This window comes from Hesperophylax consimilis, chromosome 20 (genome assembly GCF_061612785.1).
Source record: "Hesperophylax consimilis isolate HC1 chromosome 20, BYU_Hcon_1.0, whole genome shotgun sequence".
NCBI classification, from domain to species: Eukaryota; Metazoa; Arthropoda; class Insecta; order Trichoptera; family Limnephilidae; genus Hesperophylax; species Hesperophylax consimilis.
In genome coordinates, this window is record NC_142855.1 from 11,923,874 (window position 1) to 11,943,156 (window position 19,283).

The 19,283-nt window shown below is 38.1% G+C and overlaps 1 protein-coding gene across 1 annotated transcript; it reads left to right on the forward strand.

Annotated features, from left to right (window-relative positions):
* The first annotated feature begins 1,014 nt into the window (after positions 1–1,014).
* LOC149414093 (transmembrane emp24 domain-containing protein 5-like) lies at positions 1,015–18,201 on the forward strand. The gene is made up of 5 exons (XM_089644318.1): positions 1,015–1,150; positions 3,529–3,696; positions 9,526–9,702; positions 11,973–12,272; positions 15,601–18,201. The coding sequence occupies exons 1-5, from the start codon at positions 1,145–1,147 to the stop codon at positions 15,679–15,681; spliced, it is 732 nt and encodes a 243-aa protein (XP_089500444.1). The 5' UTR covers positions 1,015–1,144; the 3' UTR covers positions 15,682–18,201.
* The last annotated feature ends 1,082 nt before the right edge of the window (positions 18,202–19,283 follow it).

Sequence of the window (19,283 nt, forward strand, 5' to 3'; positions counted from 1 at the left end):
ATGGTTTGGGCATGTAAAGCGAATGAGTGAAGAAAGGAGTGTAAGGAGAATATTATGTGAATGGTAGCAGAAGTCGGGGACGCCCGAGGAAGACGTGGCACGACCAAGTGTCAGAATAATAGAAAAGTATATATGAGACGATGTATGAATGTGATTGAGGCAAGAATGTGTGCCAAAACCGAGTTGGTTGGCGGTCCGTCCTCTCTACCTAACCCTGCTGGGAAACGGCGTGATGGTTAGTAACTCTCTGTTGAACGACATTTTTTTTTAAATATTTGTTTATAAAAAAGAATGTTACATAATTTACCAAAAATATGGTAATTATTTCATTTTTTTTAAAAATATTTTTACATTGCCAGATATTGAGAAAACTATGGTTTTGCATTTAATTTTTTTTAATTCGTATACTTCAAAAATGCTCACTCCTGGGATACAGTTTTCTACAAAAAAAGCTCACTCTCCGAGAGGTTAAATTTGTACACAAGTTAGACCCATAATAAAGGTAGGCTTATGTGTATGAAGGATGTGTCATTTTGTAACTACTTGAAAGCTTATTGACAATTAGTGTGTGAACTTCTTTCAAGAAAGTTGAAAAAGTTTTTTCGAACAATTTTTGTCTTTCATAATAGTTAATCACGTGAAATTGAAATGTCTAAACCGCTATAAGGGTGTGAAATGAACTTTGCTTTTCTGTGTAGGGTGATCGGTTTTTTACCCTTATGTCTTATTCAGACGTTTAAGTTTTTGTTGATCAACTTTTAGTTGAATGACACTTGAAAGCACGTTGACAAGTATGAACTCCATTCAACAAAATTGTAATATATAATTATAAACAATAACATTTGTATTTTTGGAAAATCTCGTATCATTTCAAAAATATCAGTAAGAACTGAAAAAAAAATCGTTTGTCGAGATTATAGGCAACAAAAAAATACGTTAAATAGCCATAGAAACAATAAGAACTTAACATTTCAAGGACTGTCAATCTTCTAATAAAATTCAAATAGCCGGGTTCATTTATTTATGGCCTAGTTGTAATAACATTTTTAATTTGTCATTTAATAGAATAATTTGTTTTCGATGAACTGCAGAGCCGCTTTGGCAATTTGACGGTTAGGTTTGCGCCGTTCAACTTGCAATAACAATGAAGGTTTGTCGTAACTATTCCTCTGATATATTATTATTTGTATAGTTATTATTGTCGGTTTTTGCTTGCTTCCTCCGTTCCTGTGGCATCACGGGTTCGATCCCATCCATCATTAAGTCATCCGTCATTGCACAAGCTACCCTTTTCCTCTATGATGATAGTGGTAGAAGACATTCAAATATTGCTAGGTTATAATATATTAATATATTTTTCCATTCATAATTCGATCATACGTGATTTATGCCTATATTATGTAGGTGTCATAACTGCTATTGTGAATGCGAAATTTTTGTTTGTTTGTTCTTCTTTCACTTCGCAACGGAGCGACCGATCTACGTGATTTTTTTCATAGGGATATTTGGAGAACTGGTAAGCGACTTAGGCTAATTTTATTCAAGGAAAAACATTTGGTAAATATTCAATTACTATAAAAAAAAACCATCTGCATTTTTTGAAATTTTAATCTTCAATAGTGTAAAATAATGTCGCTTTCTGCGTCTGTATGTATGTGCGCTTAGTTCTTCTAAACTACGCAACGGATATTGGTACAGTTTTCACTGCCGTTTAGAGAATTTCTTCCGCATATAATGTTTACAGAAACTAGATAAAAGTCAATGTTTTGTAATTAAGTCGTTAAAAAAAATATTTTCAGGCTCTTACATTGCTAAAGCTGGCTAAACCTTATGAGATACATCAAAATAATATACTAAGGAATTGTATACCTTAAAAAGGTCTACAGAAAAGTCCTGGATGCCAAATGTCTATCTCCTCAGGATAACTCCCAGCAACGCCGCGTACACATCAGCTAGTTTACAATAATTTAATTAACTCTTTGCACGCGGCCGTATCAACTGTTGTTACGGCAAAAAGTCCATACTCACACGCGGCTGTATCAACAGTTGATACGGAAACTTTGAATGCCGATATTCCAGCGGTCTTTTGACATAAATTTATTTCCCGCTTGCTTGAACATTCGTAGAACTATCACGATGCTGACATCTACAAGAATTTCTCGAAAATAAAATTGTATTTCATAAAAAAAGATCGATAATCAAGTGCGCCTCTTCGCGCCTTTTAATCCATTAGTTTACATTTTTGTCAACGGATGGCGTTAGTACTAGTATATCATTCACAACTTTTCATAACTAAAAATGATAAGTGATCATGGTGTCCCACTTGTGTCTATCACCTAAGTACACACACGCCGAGTGAATGGCGGGACCACATTCAAAAGATACGGTACGTCTTTGTATGAAATTTTATGATTTTGTTTTTATAAACATCTAAGAGTGTTGACACACGAGGATTTGCTATCATATTGTGGAGAATAATCTGTTCTGTCTATATAGTCCAATAAATCATGCCAGAATGCTATAATTTGACATTTAATTGCGTGCATAGGTATTTAAAAATATGTACCGCGTACGAGTATAGATAAAACGGAACAGATTAACGCGTTCAATAGGTTAAGAATGGTCAACGATCTTGAATATTTCCCAAGCATTTCATTCCAGTGGTAAAATTCTTCGTACAGAATTTTATTCTTATTAGTATGCGAATTTGGGCTCTTTCTCAAAGGGTTACTCAAAAAAAACCACTGGTCTAAATGTTATGAAAAAAACTTTAATGGTGTCAGTAGTACATAAGCATGATCTGCTGCAATGTATTATGCTTTATATCCCCGATAACTTCACCAGAGCTAGACAGCACAGGGTTTTATTTTTCCAAGAGGCAGGACGAACCTACCAGTGATCATGCCATCATGACCACACTCTTAAATCATCTTTCTTCTGAGGTGGACATTTTTCAGCTTTCAGTGACTTCAAGATTGCAATAAATATTTTTTTTAACACAATGTTGTAATAAACTCAACTGATGAAATAAATGTAATTTTAATGTGGCGGAGAGGCAAGGCTCTCGATTAACAATCCGAAGGTCGCAGGTTCAAATCTTGACTTGCCCAAGTAATTTTTTTTATGGATGAATTTGTGTTATTTCACAATTTATTAATTTAAAATAATATATAGTATACTTGCGGCACGTTCCAGTGTGGAAGATACTCTCAGTATCACCCTGGTGTTAGACCACCATTAAGAATTGAAATGGCTTTAGACGTATTTGGTGACTAGATCTGAATAGGCAGGTACTCCCCCACCTTCTTCCTTCACAACATACCCCAATTGGGAATGCCATAGTCTTACTTGCTCCAGACGGTTGGGAGCAGTTGGGACTCTTGTGAGGAAAATTTCGTGAAATGTAATTGATTCGCTGTTTTTGCACAATACATAAATATGCCAGTATTTCAACCTTTGTCGCATTGCATGTTGTGTTGCCAAAATCTGTACGCGGTTTTATATCTTATAACGCTGACTTTCTTGTAGCTCCCCTGCCTGTTCCTTCTGGTGTTTGTGTCGGTGGTATCCTGTGGTGCTCCGTCCCCTGCTGCCAGCAGCTTCCAGCGCGACCTCACGGTGAACGTGGCCGCCGGCAGGATTGACTGCTTCTTCCAGCAAGCCACCGAGGGGCAGCTCATCGACATTGAGTACCAGGTCAGTCTCGATGGAAGACACTTTCACATTAAGAATATCACCAATATATATCTGGAACCCTCATTTGTCTTCTTCTTTCTTGTGGTGGGGGGTCAGAGGGGAACGTCTAGGGCATCAGGAATAGCCCTGTAGACCTCATCAATACCGCCCGGGAAAGAATGCTGCAGACAATCGTTGATCACATATTCGGTGATACCGCATTCATACATCGCCGACTCTCTACAGCCTCACCTGTGCGTCATGTGGGCACAGCGTCTACGGGAGGGCCTTATCCAGAGTATAACCAGGCTGTCTCTCAGTGGGGTCGTGCACGAGATGGGCATTTCTTACGTCGGCTGATTGCCACTCAAGTTTCCACCTATCTTCAGGAGTGAGGGGTAATCCGTTGTGGGACTACTTTATTTCCCCCCACATGTGGCAATACTAACGCGAATTAATCCGCTGCTATACGCAAGCGAGCATGAGAAGAGAAATCTCCATTCCTGTTTTAACATTCGATTCAACCGCCAGTATCTCCACTCTTTCTGCCACCGTCACCGCGTTCTGTAAAAATTATAATATTCGTCCTCACGAATAAACTAAATTAATTGTGCAATTGTGCTCGTTTCAATCTCCCATCTCCTGAACACAATTTACGGTTTGGGCAGCCGCCGTAAATTACAAACAAGTACAGCCCATACACACTCACGCTGCCACACCGTGAAGCCTCTCTCCTTCCATCTAGAACGGTTTTCGGGACTTCAAGCGGCACGCAGGGTGAAAGTTGACACCATTGTGTGAAGGTATTGCGCCCTCACTTTAAAATCCCTTCAGAATCCATTGAAAAAGTTCTATGTAAATTTCTTAAAATAAAACAGACACATTTGTCAACTCAGTCACTAACGGCCGCTGTTCCCAATCCTAATAATCAAATTCTAAGCGAATCACCACTGCACTACGTAATTCCAACACACAATAATTGCTTAAGCAAGCCGCCCAGTCTAAGCCAGCCGGACAATTGGATTAGCCATAAGCAATATGTAAGGAAAAAACTAATTACAAAAAGTGTCGACAGAGTGAAAAAATACCGCGAATCAATGATCAAATGTCACTTTGACAATCGACAGTCGCGCTCCTTTCAGTTTTTTGTGTTGCATTTGTCATTATCATTTTGTGTGAAGTTCTTCGCACGCTTTGCTTTGATCTCCATTTTAAGGTTTTTTTGGGTTTGTTTTGCTGTCGCACGGAGAAAAAACTTACGTCGATCTGCCAAATCAAATGGGAAGTCCCGATTGTGGCATCACGTTCAAGTTGTCACTTTATTTTTAATATATTATTTACGTTAGTTTAAAAAATATGAAATACCAGTTTATGAATAACGGTATATACAGGGTGTATCGGCACGTACCCGACAAACTTTAACCAGCTATTCCTTAGCATATTTGGAGTAAAAAATCTTATGTGCACTTTGCTGTCCGGTAACGTTTTTTTTTAATAAAAAATTTATTATTCATATTTTCACCACATGTCACCACTGTTTTATCTTTTGATAAAGTTTGAAAACCCATCTGGCAAATATTTTATTCGAATTCCGTTGAATAATGCACGTGTGTACCTATATTGGCGCACGTTTACAGTCACAACTAAATAGCACGGCACCATTCGTCTCATTTTTAACTATTATTATTTAGTGTGTGCGAAAGAGCGAAGACGCTTTTTGACACACTTGCTAATAACAGCTGTTTAACACGAAACGCAATGCCAATGACAGTGATGTAGTGCGGAAATTTTAAAAAATTTTGTTTTTAATTGAAAAAAAAATGCTACCGGACAGCAAAGTGCCCATAACATTTTTTACTCCAAATGTGCTAAGGAATAGCTGGTTAAAGTTTGTCGGGTTAGTGCCGATACACCCTGTATAAAAGAAGTAATGTGTATTAATAACAGCTACAATAATTAACTCTTTCATATTAACTTAACATAGAAAGTTTTTAATTTGATGTCATTTTATTGTCTATGGTAATGTGCGGTAGTGTGTGGGGCTACTTAAGATTTTCAAAGATAAAATGATTGGGAACAACGCAAATCGAACGTTCCCTACAAAATGCTTAAAAATCGCTTGGCTGAGCAAAAACAAAGATTTGAACTTGGATAACGATTAAAAAGTTGGGAACAGCGGCCGTAAAACGACCCTTCAGAATAGTTGAGTTGTTACGCGGGAAGATAGCATTATGTGAAAAAGTTAGTTTTTGAGATATTGGCTCAAAAACATTTAATTTTAATGTATTGTAGAACCTGCAATGCTCCGCTATTGCTAATGTCTTTCTCGGGCGTCCCCGACTTCTTCTGCCATTCAAACCTCTCTCTAATCACTCCCGGCACTAACAAGAACAAACGTTGAAATTTTCAGCAATATCGATCGATTACTTTTCGAATTTTGCAAGCACAAACATACGCCGGCTGAATTTTTATATATTAAGATAAGTTATTTCAACTAATATATATTAACCACTCAGAACATTAGAACGTCAAAAGACGTAAATATGATAATAGTGGTCAAGACATTAGAACGTCTTTTCACGTAAACGCGCGAGATTTTACAAAAATCGATTTATTTCCATCACTAGTATACGGATTGCCATGATTTAAAAAACAGAGTATCGATAATGAATAACGCTACGCGTCTGTATTCAAGAATATCTATGGAACGTAGAGTTGCATTATCTAAGCCGATTGAATCTGTCATCTTGTTCGTTCATAATTAGCGTTTCTAAATAATTTATTAAAAATATTTTAGTTTGGACGGTTAATATTTTGAGGTGACTAATAGTTTTTAATTATATTCCTTCAATATATAAAGTGTTTTTTCTTTATGATACTCAGAAAAAAGTACATTTTTCAAGGCTTTGAAATAATTGTAAGCGATTTTTACATATTTTTGACGTTTTCATAAAATGTATATTTAGAAACGCAAATATTTACGTATAACAACACAATGCTATAGTGGATTTCATAATCTTTCCAAAACATTTTTTAGAATGAGGCTACGTTTCCCAAAACGTGAGTTATGAAGCTTTTAGCAAAACTCGTAAATAACACAAAAATTATCACGTTTTGACAGTTCTCAAAGGAACACATAGTAAATAAAAGTCTTTGTCTGAGAGATTAAGATAAGTTATGTCATCTAATAAACAACACTTTTACACTTTTTTAGTACAAAAATCGTAGAAGAAAAAAAAAATAACGCCATTTTTCCACGAATCAATAATTTTATCATTTTATTAATGAAAATTCAAACAAGTTAATTTCTGTACATTCATAAACAATACATAGTAGATATAAAACTTATGACCATAATAATGTCAAGTATGGCAAACGGCAATCGCACAAAATGTCACTTTCAATTTTTTAATTTTTTTTTTATGTGACACCTTTTAAGTGCGCCCCTGTCTGCACAGTGTAAAGGCGGAGGGCTACGTCATCACCCGGTTGGGCGGCGTTGTGAGGTGGGTTCAGATAGAGGCTGTAGTAAGGGATTTATTAATGCGTGCTTTTAAGAGGCCCGGATTATATGAAGCAGAACTGTCTTACACAAAAATGAGTCAAAGAAGCGGCCCGTTCTCATCAACCGTGTTCCGCTTGTGTACGTAGAGTTTAACACATTGTCGTCGGGACACGGCATTTGCCGTTTTTGTCGACTGTCGGTCTTTTATCAGCAACGGTTTGTTATCAGCGTGAAATAAAACGCCTTGAAGGGTAATTGGCTACCTGCGTGCTAGGCCACAGTCTGTCGACGTTATTTGAGATGCCTTGTCCGGATTGGCTAGTGTGCCGCTTATAAAGGCGTCACCACAAATCTACAGTTTTTATGCAATCTCAATCTCTAGTTTAGTTTGAGTCATTTCACGTATTGGACTATTTTTCATACCGCTCGCACTGTTTTGTTTACTGTTTGGTATTTTATTATTTGAATATATTAGCATTGTATAGGATTTTATCCCTACAAAAATGTCTTTACAAGCCAATGATACATGCACTTATGGTGTGTGATGGATTATCAACATATGAAGTGTACTGATTCCTTGAAAGAATAAATACTATCATTCATAAGTGGAATGGGCTCTTCAATTAGGCGAGCCAACCGACTCTTTTTTGACAAGAAGCAATTAAACTTATGAGTTATTGAGTGTTCGCCTTCTGCCTTAGGCGACACTGTTCAATATTTACGCAATCAGATTTCACACATCCAGCGATTGTAAAATTGCGGGCATGGCAAATTTATATTATTATTTATTATATAACTATATGATATAAATAAACATGTTATCTTTTACATGGAATTTTCAAATATTGAATATTGAATGCTATTTACTGAATTAATATCAGGTTTTTATATTCAGCTTTGAAATGTGGTGAAATTATGATGTAATCAAAGCAATTATAATTTATTTTTGATGATCAAATGTCATATATGATTTCTTGAAAATTTCAATCGAAAATATTATTTGGTATAGAAATTGTATCAATTTTAAGAAAGTGATATATTTTTGCGCTAATCGCGAAAAACACCCGCTATAGGCTAGAGTCTATTGTTTGAAGCACCCGACTACAATGTGTTAATATACGTGCACCGGTGCACCGGAGATCAATGCTGCTAGCTCCTTAAGCAGGCTCCATTAAAAAAGCTGAAGAACAGAGTCCGCATGCCGACATTGCATCTGGCGTTAGAGATGGTCTGTTAACAATGGATTGTCAATCAGAATTGCACAGAATCATGTAGGTTTATCAAGTATTGGAGGGCCCCAGCCCAGAGGTGGCTCAATGTAATGGCCGACTTGTGTAGGGTTTACCATTGTGCGGAAGATCGCCGTCACCTTCAACGGAAGCAATCTTCCGAACAGGCCTTCCATTGATATGTTTGGTGTAACTATAAGTGACCAGCTCAGGTACGGGGGCTCCATCGAAGCCAGAGTAAAGCTGGCCTCTCAGAAGCTGGGCGTACTGTACAGGGCCCGCAGATACTTTAATAGTACACAACTGCTGACCCTGTACAAATCGCAAGTGCGCCCTACTGTCGAATTTGGCAGCCATCTCTGGTCCGGAGCCCCTAAATACCTGAAAAAAACCCTAGACTCTGTGCAACAACGGGCGGTCCGTTTGATAGATTCCCCAATCTTAACAAACGGACTGCAATCTTTAGAGCACAGGCGTCAGGTAGGTATGCTGTCCTTGTTCTATCGGTATTACAATGGAAGATGCTCTGAGGAACTAGCGTCATTGATCCCTTCGGCACCGGTGCGTAGTCGGGATACACGCCAAACGCGCGCCCAACATTTGTACACGGTTGACATTTGTCACATGAGAACGGGTCGCTTCTACGATTCGTTCTTAAGTTCAACAGCTCGGCTGTGGAACGAACTGCCGGCCTCTGTGTTTCCTCCCTCCTACAACATGGGACTCTTCAAGACCCATGTTCACTCCTTCCTCTCCACAAAAAGACCCTCCACACAGCATCCCCAAAGATGACATAGGCCCTGAGAGAAATTATTTTCTTCAGGGCCTCCTGTGTGGAGTTAATATAAAAAAAAAAAAAAAAACTGTAGGCCTTTCTCTGAAATCGGACGAAATTACAACATATACAAAGTAAATGTCAGTCCCACCCCATCGGCATCTGGCAAGGTCAGTAATGCGGACTCCCTGGAAAGGAAGGTTTTTAAAACAGTTTGAAATTTTATTATTTTTTACGGTTTGATGTCTCGTCTCATTTTGGTACTCCTTGTAAATTAGTTTCAATATATCAAATGGACACCGTCACTGCTACTCCAGTTGCAAATATATATTCCGTTGCAGGTGATAGATGGCCGCCTGGGCTCGCTGGACATTGGCTTCTTGCTGACGGCGCCCGGTGGACGGGTGCTTCAGGCCCCCGGGCGCCGTCAGTCCTGGGCCTTCCGGGACACGGCCCCCGTCACGGGCGACTACAGTTTCTGCTTCGACAACACCCACAGCACCTTCAACTACAAGACGGTACGAGACATTTTCATTTTTTAAATTAAATAAATTATAAACTAAACTTACACTTTTCAAATTATACCGAATCTATTAAATTTCAAAATTTTAACTCCCTCCCAACAAGACGTCTAATTTTTGATCAAATCTTATTGTTTAAAATCCTAAATAATGGTCTGGACTCACCAGAACTTAACAATTTAATAAATCTTCATATTCCATCTAGATCAACCCGACAATCTGATTTATTTTATCTACCCTCGTGTAGAACAAACATTCGAAAAAATTCCCCAATTCCTCGTATATGTGCACAATATAATACAAAATTTTACAGCATTGACATTTTTGGTAATAAACTAAAGAAATATCGAAATGAAGTAATGCGTACGATCGATTATTAATATGAGAGTGTGGAATGTATCTTCCTATTTTCCTCTTCCCCTCCCCTTCCTTTAACACCAAATTAATTTTAAGATATTAAAACTTCATTTCCAATGAACTTTAGCATAAGAAACTTCTGTGGCTTAACTTCCGTTAACTTGTATATTTATATCTATCATTGTATATTATGTAAAAGCTGTTTGTTTCTTACAAATAAATAAAATAAATTTCATGCTCATATTGTGACAGCATGTTCAGTAGCACTTCACTGAGAATTCTGGGAACTTTGTTCTACGCACTGCAAGGAGTTTTAGAAATACCCGGGTGCTTATCTTCTTCTTCTTCAATGGCGCTACAGCCCATTTCGAGCCTTGGCCTCCTTTAACATGAGCCTCCACCGCCCTCTGTCCTCGGCCGTCGTCTTCCAATCTGCAACATGGAGTAGTCCTCTGGCATCTTTCCTGACATCGTCCTCCCATCTCAGCCTAGGTCTGCCCGCCTTTCGTTTGCCTCCCGGGTGTCCTGTTAGAACCTTCTTTGGTACACGTGTGCTTGGCATTCGGTGCACATGTCCGGCCCATCTTAGTCTTTGGAGCCGTAAATGAGTAGAGAGTCTGGGAGCTTGGTAGATGTCATATAGCTCCTTATTGTGGCGGATTCTCCATGCCTCTCCCTCTCGCACCGCTCCTAAGATTCTTCCAAGTACCTTTCTTTCGAAGGTGTCCAGCCGTTCCGCAGACTTTGCTGTCAGTGTTCCCGCCTCACATCCATAAGCCAAGACCGTTCTAATAATTGTTTTATACAGGGTTACTTTGGTTTTCCTATGGACGTTTCGGGATTTGAACACTGGCAGCAACGCGAAGTAAGTGTTGTTAGCGGCTGTGATGCGCTTTCTTACTTCTACTGGGTCTTCGTTGTCCTGCGTTATGATGGAGCCCAGGTAGGCAAACTCTTCGACCACTTAAAAGTTATAGGAGTTTTTAAAATTCACTTTATCTTTTATTCTGCGGTGTGGGGTTCTGGTTTGCATCATGATTTTAGTTTTGTTCTCATTGATTTGCAAGCCCGGGTGCTTATAGTTTTATTTAATTCCTTAGTAAGGAGTAGACTTGAAAGTGGGTCGGTGATGTGGAGTCCACACCAGGTAAAGTATTCTCTCGTCTTGGAGCGAGTTCAGAAGAAATTCTTGAGATTTCTCTACATGAGGGAGTATGGCTACTACCCGTGGCTCTGGGTATGCTCGGAATGAACTATCTACTGGTCAGGAGAGATGTGCGCATTGCTACACATTTCTTTAGACTGATTCGTGGATGGTTTGAAAACTCGCTCATCATGGAGAGCATTCATTTCTATGTTCCCGATGGTTATCTCCGTCACCGACAACATAGACTATTTTATCTCCCGGCCTGCAGGACTAACTTGCCTGCAGGTCATGCCTGTGGGGAGAGCAATCTTGCTGTTGAACAGAATCAATTCAGATATTGACATTTTTAGCATCAATGAAGCTGCCTTAAAAGGCAAGCCTTATTATTACTAATATAGTTGATATACCCACTGTTTATGTTAATGTAAGAATTTTTATGACCAAATGTATTTTAAAAACGCATTAAAATTAACAATTTAATAATGTTTTTAAAATGAATAAACTGAATTGAATGGCCTAATCATCTGTACAAATGCATGAAAGTAAACCAACCCATACAACTCATGCCGCTAGGAGGTGCTATTGTAGCATACTGCCATCAGAATGAATGGGAATTGTCAGAAGTTGGTGGTATTACAACTATTCTACAGTATTTGATGTCAGTAGAATGGATGACATGTTGTGGAAGTTAGTTCCATGCGTCCACTACTCTATTTGCAAGGAAGTGTTAACTAGGTTTGAACGCAAAAGGTTAATTTCTCAGGTTTACTTCGACCTGATGATCGAGAATGCCGACTCAGAAGAAGAAGAAGAGGACGTTGATACGGGCGATTCGTTGGACCCACTGGACGCGGACATGAACCTGCTGGGTCGTGACTGGCACCGCCGCATGTCCGACTTGCTGGCGGCCATGCACACACACCTGGGAAACGCGCGCCGCCTGCAGGAGGCATGCTCCATGCTGCAGGCGCGCGACATGCACTACGCCGAGTCGACGCTCGGCCGCGTGACCCGCGTAAGTGCGGGCCAGGCGCTGGTCATGGTGGCCATAGGCGCTCTGCAGGTAATAATTACCGTGATTTATTTTTTAGCTATCATGCCGTGTTGCACTTACCTACCTTACTATAGTGAAATGTATTAAATATTATTATTGATAGACTTCCTGAAATGTTAAAAGTTACGGCCTTCAAAGCTATGCGGGTGAGAACACCTGCGTATTTAGAGAAACGACAGTAAAAAGGTGCGCGTGGTGGGATTTTTACAACGGTAAATAAAAAATGCATGTTTGGAATAACAGTAAAATATCATTCGCTCGTCCAGTTAGCTTCAATCAGACGGGTTATTATAGACCAATATATTGTACGAGACAGTCAGAAAATCTGTACAGATATTCACGATAGGGGACCGGACACAATTTGTAAGGTAATCAGTCTCGGGGAGCGTGGCGTAAAATGAAGGGAAGCTAAGTCAATTGCAGAAAAGACTTTAATTGTAAATCTGAATTGACACATGAATCTACTACTAGGCAAAACTGATTTTAAACTGGGAATAAAACACTGTTAAATATTTCACTCGGAGACTTAGGGCGGCTTGCACCAACTATCGCAAATTTTATCTTAAATTTTATGTAACTAAACGAATTTAAGACCCTAAATACATTTAACTTAACCTCTCAGACAAAGACATTTATTTACTATGTGTTCCTTTGAGAACTGTCCAAACGTGATAATTTTTGTGTTATTTACGAGTTTTGCTAAAAGCTTAATAACTCACGTTTTGGGAAACGTAGCCTCATTCTAAAAAATGTTTTGGAAAGATTATGAAATCCACTATCGCATTGTGTATTTATACGTAAATATTTGCGTTTCTAAATATACATTTTATGAAAACGTCAAAAATATGTAAGAATCGCTTACCATTATTTCAAAGCCGTGAAAAATGTACTTTTTTCTGAGTATCATAAAGAAATAACACTTTATATATTGAAGAAATATAATTAAAAACTATTAGTCACCTCAAAATATTAACCGTTCAAACTAAAATATTTTTAATAAATTATTTAGAAACGCAATAAATTATGAACGAACAAGATGACAGATTCAATCGGCTTAGATAATGCACTTCTACGTTCCATAGATATTCTTGAATACAGACGCGTAGCGTTATTCATTATCGATACTCTGTTTTTTAAATCATGGCAATCCGTATACTAGTGATGGAAATAAATCGATTTTTGTAAAATCTCGCGCGTTTACGTGAAAAGACGTTCTAATGTCTCGACCGCTATTATCATATTTACGTCTTTTGACGTTCTAATGTTCTGAGTGGTTAAATGCGTTTAGTTGTGTCCTGCACCACGCAGTTCGGTGGCAATTTTAGTTAAACGTCATTAACGCATTGGTAAAACAGTTACCGCGTGGTTACCCCCATTAACGAGTCGATAAAGAGCTACGATGTTTCATTTTACTTGAAGTGTCAAAGTATTTCGTGATTGTGTGTGGTTTAATAGTGTGTTCATTTATTAAATGAAGAAAAAGTTAAAGCAAATAGACATAATGATGAAATAAGACAAAAAGAGCTTCTGTTGTTGGAATTAAAAATAAAACAATTATCCGAGTAATTTTGTTTTTTTATTTCTTTTACATATTATATTGTTTTAACCCATTGGCCTCAAACGACGCCGTCCTGGCGTGTGTACGGCGATGTGTCTTAAAATCAAACGACGCCGTCCCGGCGGGTCTGATATCTGTCGGCTTAAAAACGAAAAAGGGATACATTATTGACATCTGTGTTTAAAATTTTAAATGCCAATCGCTCTGTAGATAATTACGCACTTATTTCGTAGTAATTGGCAGGACTCCGTTGGTACAATTTTTTCCTGATATTTACGATTGAAATTTTGTTATATTTCAGCTTCATTGAATTTTTTCAAAATGGCGTGAGGTTCGGGAATTGACAAGCTTGTTCGTAAAACGCATGGTGGGCTGCTAACAAGAGCCCAAATGGCAAAAAATATATATTATGGTAATAAGTATGATTAATGTACAACTTTTCTTAATCCAATTATAAAAAAACGAAGAAAAAAATTGGTTTTTGAAAAAAAAAAATTTTCATATCCTCGTTTAATCATATTATTTTATTTTTTTTAACAATGCATATATTTTTTACATATCTTAATTCAATGCACAAGTAAATTAAAAAAGATTGTTTCGTTTGCATGTTTAGTTTAAAAGTTATGTAAGATTTAGTACACTACTGCACTTAAAACTTTTGGTACAAAATTAATTCGGATGTGAAGGACAACTTTTTAGCCAAACAATTCAGAGGCCAATGGGTTAAAGTATTATAAGAATGAGGTATGATTAGAAGTTAACAAGCTTGCAAAGTAGTCCTCGATAAGGAGTGTTAGCTCCAAGTTACGAGCACCTCGCTGATGTTTTTATTGGTGTTAAATTTTAACTGAGGTTCAATTTCTTGCACTAATAATGATGTCGTTTCTTTACTGAGACGAAATCTTCTCTGAAACTTCTTGGCACTGAGTGTTTCAAATAAATTTGTTCTCGTGTTACTTCTCTGACTATAAACGGTCTACTTATAAACTCTATAATTTCTTAGATAAGAGATAAATTTTAACCACAATCAGAAATCGATGGGATAACCTAAAAAAAAATTGACAATACCTACTGCTTTATGAGTAGGGCTAAACACATTTAACTCGGTTAAACAGCCCCTTTTGGGTATTTAACTTTGACAGTTCTTTAAATGACTTAAATTTTGTGGTGCAAGACGCCAAGTCGACTTAAATCAAATAATGTGTTTAAAATGATATTTAAACCAAATTTAACTTACGTGCAAGCCGCCCTTAGTTTTGGTTTTTTAGCTGAACTGTTTCTTCTTCAGAGGTGGGACATTGAATCTGGCTTTATATTTATAGGGCAAACTTAGGTCGGGTGTTTACATATGTGAACCTCCCCTTTCATGGGGAGTGAATTACTAAGGTATTTTTCCTTTCGGCTGTTGGCGGGCCGAGAAGGATGTAAAGTTGTGATTGCAATACTTCTAACTAAGTCATTTCAACTCACCTAAATCTCGTTTATTTATTTTACTATATATACAGCTTTACATATTGATGCTTGACATTTTGGATTGAACATGTTTTCAAAGTGCAAATAATACAGTTAGGTGTCAGTTTTCAGATTATCCTTTTAGCCTATAATCATTTTTTGATGTAGATATTTATATCCTGGTCATAATTACGACCAGTTTCCCGTAATTTAGTCCGACGTTATCAGAAATGGTCATTTTGAACTCGTAATTATGCTCCTTTGCTGTGATTGATTATGCTGCACTATCTCCCTTTGGAAGTTAACATTATTTTGTTTAATTTGCAGGTTGTACTGGTGAGGAGTCTATTTGATGAGAGGTCCAGACTGCACGGCCTAATGAAGAAGATTCCATTGGGCAGATCCTAAACTAACCCATGTCCCAACAAACCATAAACGTACTAAACAAACGGTACTATGTATGCAAACGCCGTCAAGGGGCGATGCAATCGTTTAAACGGTTTTAAATTGCCACACCGAGATGGTTATAAGCCGCGGCGATTCGTGGTTTTTTCACTGGGTGTTCAGAACATCGAGAGAAGATATTATATTTGTATGTCTATTTGATCAAAAGTCCCTTTTCACACTGACTTCGACAGTGTACAATATTAGGTATAACTAACAGGAATAACTGTTTTCTAGTCGAAAGTCGAAACCAAACTAGAGAAAGCGTAACACAATATTGCATTACTGGCTACTTAAGAAAACTAAGACACAATCTGTTTTACTAGTAGATTTACAAATGTTATTAAAAGAAAATGGTTGGAGAACAAGAAAATAAAAATTTACTATAATCTACTGTCATCTGGCATCCAACATTCTCTATTGCGGCGCACAAAGATAGTCTTGTTTTGGCATAAGTCATTAGATTTCACCGACAGTGGGATTCTAGTTTTTTGTATAGTATTTTGTGCTGATTCTATAAAACACAACCTGGTAATATCTGTTTATAATGTGCTAATATTCCTATGATTCAAGTTTGTCTTATCTTTTTAATGGGTGTTCACTGCACAAACGCACTTAAGAGAAAACCGCCACTATACATTATAAGGTAAAATAATGTTACTTTAAAAAGCACCGTGATTCATATTTTTCACATCAATATCAAACGGTGTTCACAAATTACTGGTACCGGAACGGGATATCTCTGCATCATGTTTTAAGGAAAGTTAATATTAAACACTTATTAGATGTTAACCCATGCTGTGCGGCTGGCTAGATTTGCAGTCCAAGGAAATGATGACTGCCTTGAGGTGCGTTGAGGTGTGGTGAGGTGAGGCGCAGCGCGTTGAGCTTTGAAGTTTTGAATGCATTTTGTTACTTATTGATAATTCCAAAGTGTCTATTATTTCAAATCTATTATTATTATGTGCAGAGCAGGCAGCATTCTGCTGATGCGCTCATATCTGATTTGACAACAAGTTTGCCAGTAATTGAGTTGTTTTAAGTTTGAACTAAGTCCTTTCTTCTCTCCAAATGTGAATCCAATAGAGCTTTGAATTGATTTATATTAGTTGCATCGATGACATGTTGTGGGAGTTTGTTCCAAGCATCCACTACTCTATTTGCGAGGAAGTGTTTTCTAGGATTAGATGCAAAAGGCGTTTTGGTAATAGTGTCCACGGAGATTTATATTTTTATTAGTAGTGAAGATTTCTTGGATGCTAGGGCAACTGTAATGTCCAGATAAAAGTGTCGATCAAGTCACACCTTTCTCTTCTTTCTTGTAAGAAATAATATGGCTTTGAGATATTTACTAAATTTTACCCGTGTAACCTCACATTCGCAACTACTGTAACTTGTTCTAATATCGATGATGCCATAATAATGAAAAATTTGAGTATATTTTATTAAATTTCTACACTCTCATGGTGGTAAAATGAAGTGAATTTGAACAATTTTCAACTTTGAAACTAAAGAACTATTTTTTAAAATCATTTGTATTAGAAAATTTTATGTCATATTTTGTATTATTGCATGTTTTTCTGGAGTAAAAAAAAACAGTGTGTTAAAGGTCACCTTTTTGAGTGGAGCAAGTGTGTCATACCATTCTTTATAAGCATATTACAACAATACGCCATTGTAAAGACTTTGAATATTCAAGTACTTGTACACATCAATAGACACTTATATACTTTACAATGTAAATGACACAAATCTGTTACTTATAATACACCCTATATATGCCGCTGCATCTAGGGTAAGGGGAAATTCATCTTGTATGACTAACATTTGAACTGATTTGTATGCAAAATGTTGCATAATGAACTATTATTTTATGTTTGTGTTGTTAATGCAGATGATTTGTTTGAGTATTTGATGAGTCAGGTACAGGTTATAAATAAATAATGATATACATAGGTTTTAGCATTTTCCATACATCTCCCCCCTCACCCCGCGGCTTGACAAATTGTCCTCGAATTGCTCCGTCCAGGGCTTTTTAGATCAACGACCTAAAACCTTTTGGGGAAGGTCAGTGTTTTATTGAGTCAGGTTGCCGAATGTGAGATGACTTAGGACCGATGTTGAACACTCGGGATGCAGGCGGTGATGTGCTTGTCAAGCGCGGATCAGTGAGTCGACGCCGCTGCTGGTGACGGGACTCGTTGACGATCAGGAACTGGTGAAGAGCGTGGGTCTTCCGGGTACTCCAGTGCTGACAGGCAAGCCGAAGGTGCGGTGGACCTTGTAGGCGGTTGTACGGGAGGTGCATAGACCGGCGACTATGCCGCGTGGTCTAGACGCGTGGATGTAACGCTGGTCAGGTGTGCTGGAACCAGGGCGCTGTGATCCGGTGTAGCGCTGGCCAGAAACGATGGCCGGGGCCAAGGCGCTATGATGATATCCCGATGGAGTCGATGGTTGGACCGTGCAGAGCCGGGTATATTGTCCTACGCGCGGTGGAGGTGCGCGGGTTATCACTCGCGAGACTTGTTGACGGACTAATGATTGACTGGCTGACTGCTCGCTGAGTCGGGCCTATTTATACAGACCGGCCGATGGCATCAGTAGGTATGCGAGATCGCAAGTAAAATGGAGACAACTCGCTGAGTCAGGATGCTACTGGAATTTTCGTTGGCGCTGAAATTATTCCTAGGCAACAGGCTAGAACCTTCTAGTGAGTTCGCGTAATGTGCTAGACCAACTCGCAACGTATTGTCGTAGGTAGCTCTGGACGTCGCGAGTAGGTAGTTCACTCGCAAGTAGGTACTCGTAGACAGGTAGGTCGTGTTGTTTACATTTAGCGACATAATCTAGATGATTCTACGATCGCTACAACCTCAATGCTCAATGGTGAGATTGCTCAATGTCAATCGTTTCATCTTTTCCGAACTCTTTCTACATAATTTAACGGCAGTTTTCTCTCTGGTCTTTATTCAATGACGGTTGAATTGTTACTTACCGCTATTTTTCCTAGGTGCAAGCCGTTCCATAAACAAAATCAAGCGCGGAGTTTGAATTCCTGCTTTATGGTTGGTGGGAGCAGAACAAAGCAGATAATGTGGTGTAGCCAGAAAAATGTCATAATGAAACATACTGCCCACCAAAATACAGTTAAGTGTAATTTTTTAATGAGGATTAAAAATTTAATCTTAACCAAGTATGCATTGCTATGAAACGTTGCATGAACAAAGAAAAACTAAAACGAACTGAAACTAGATGATATGACTAACTTAGGACGTAACTACAAAGATGAAATGAAAGCGATAATGATTAGTCACATTGACTAGGCAATGGACACAGTTTGATTAATGGTCTCGTGAGAAGAGAGCCATTAGATGTACGACTGTAGCGATACGCATCACGCCGTCTGCACTTTATAGATTCGCGCGATAGGCCAGTGCAAAGGGACAGTATTGTCGCTTCGGATTATAAACCACATCATCCACACACAATAATTTGCAATGTTTGGTCCACTTTGCACGTTGATTCAAAGATTGAAGGTATTCATTCTTCCATCGCTTCCAAAA

Coding starts and splice junctions, on each gene's coding strand:
- LOC149414093 (XM_089644318.1), top strand. Junction 3,697..9,525: donor TCATCGACATTGAGTACCAG/GTCAGTCTCGAT, acceptor ATTCCGTTGCAG/GTGATAGATGGCCGCCTGGG. Junction 12,273..15,600: donor TGGCCATAGGCGCTCTGCAG/GTAATAATTACC, acceptor TTTAATTTGCAG/GTTGTACTGGTGAGGAGTCT.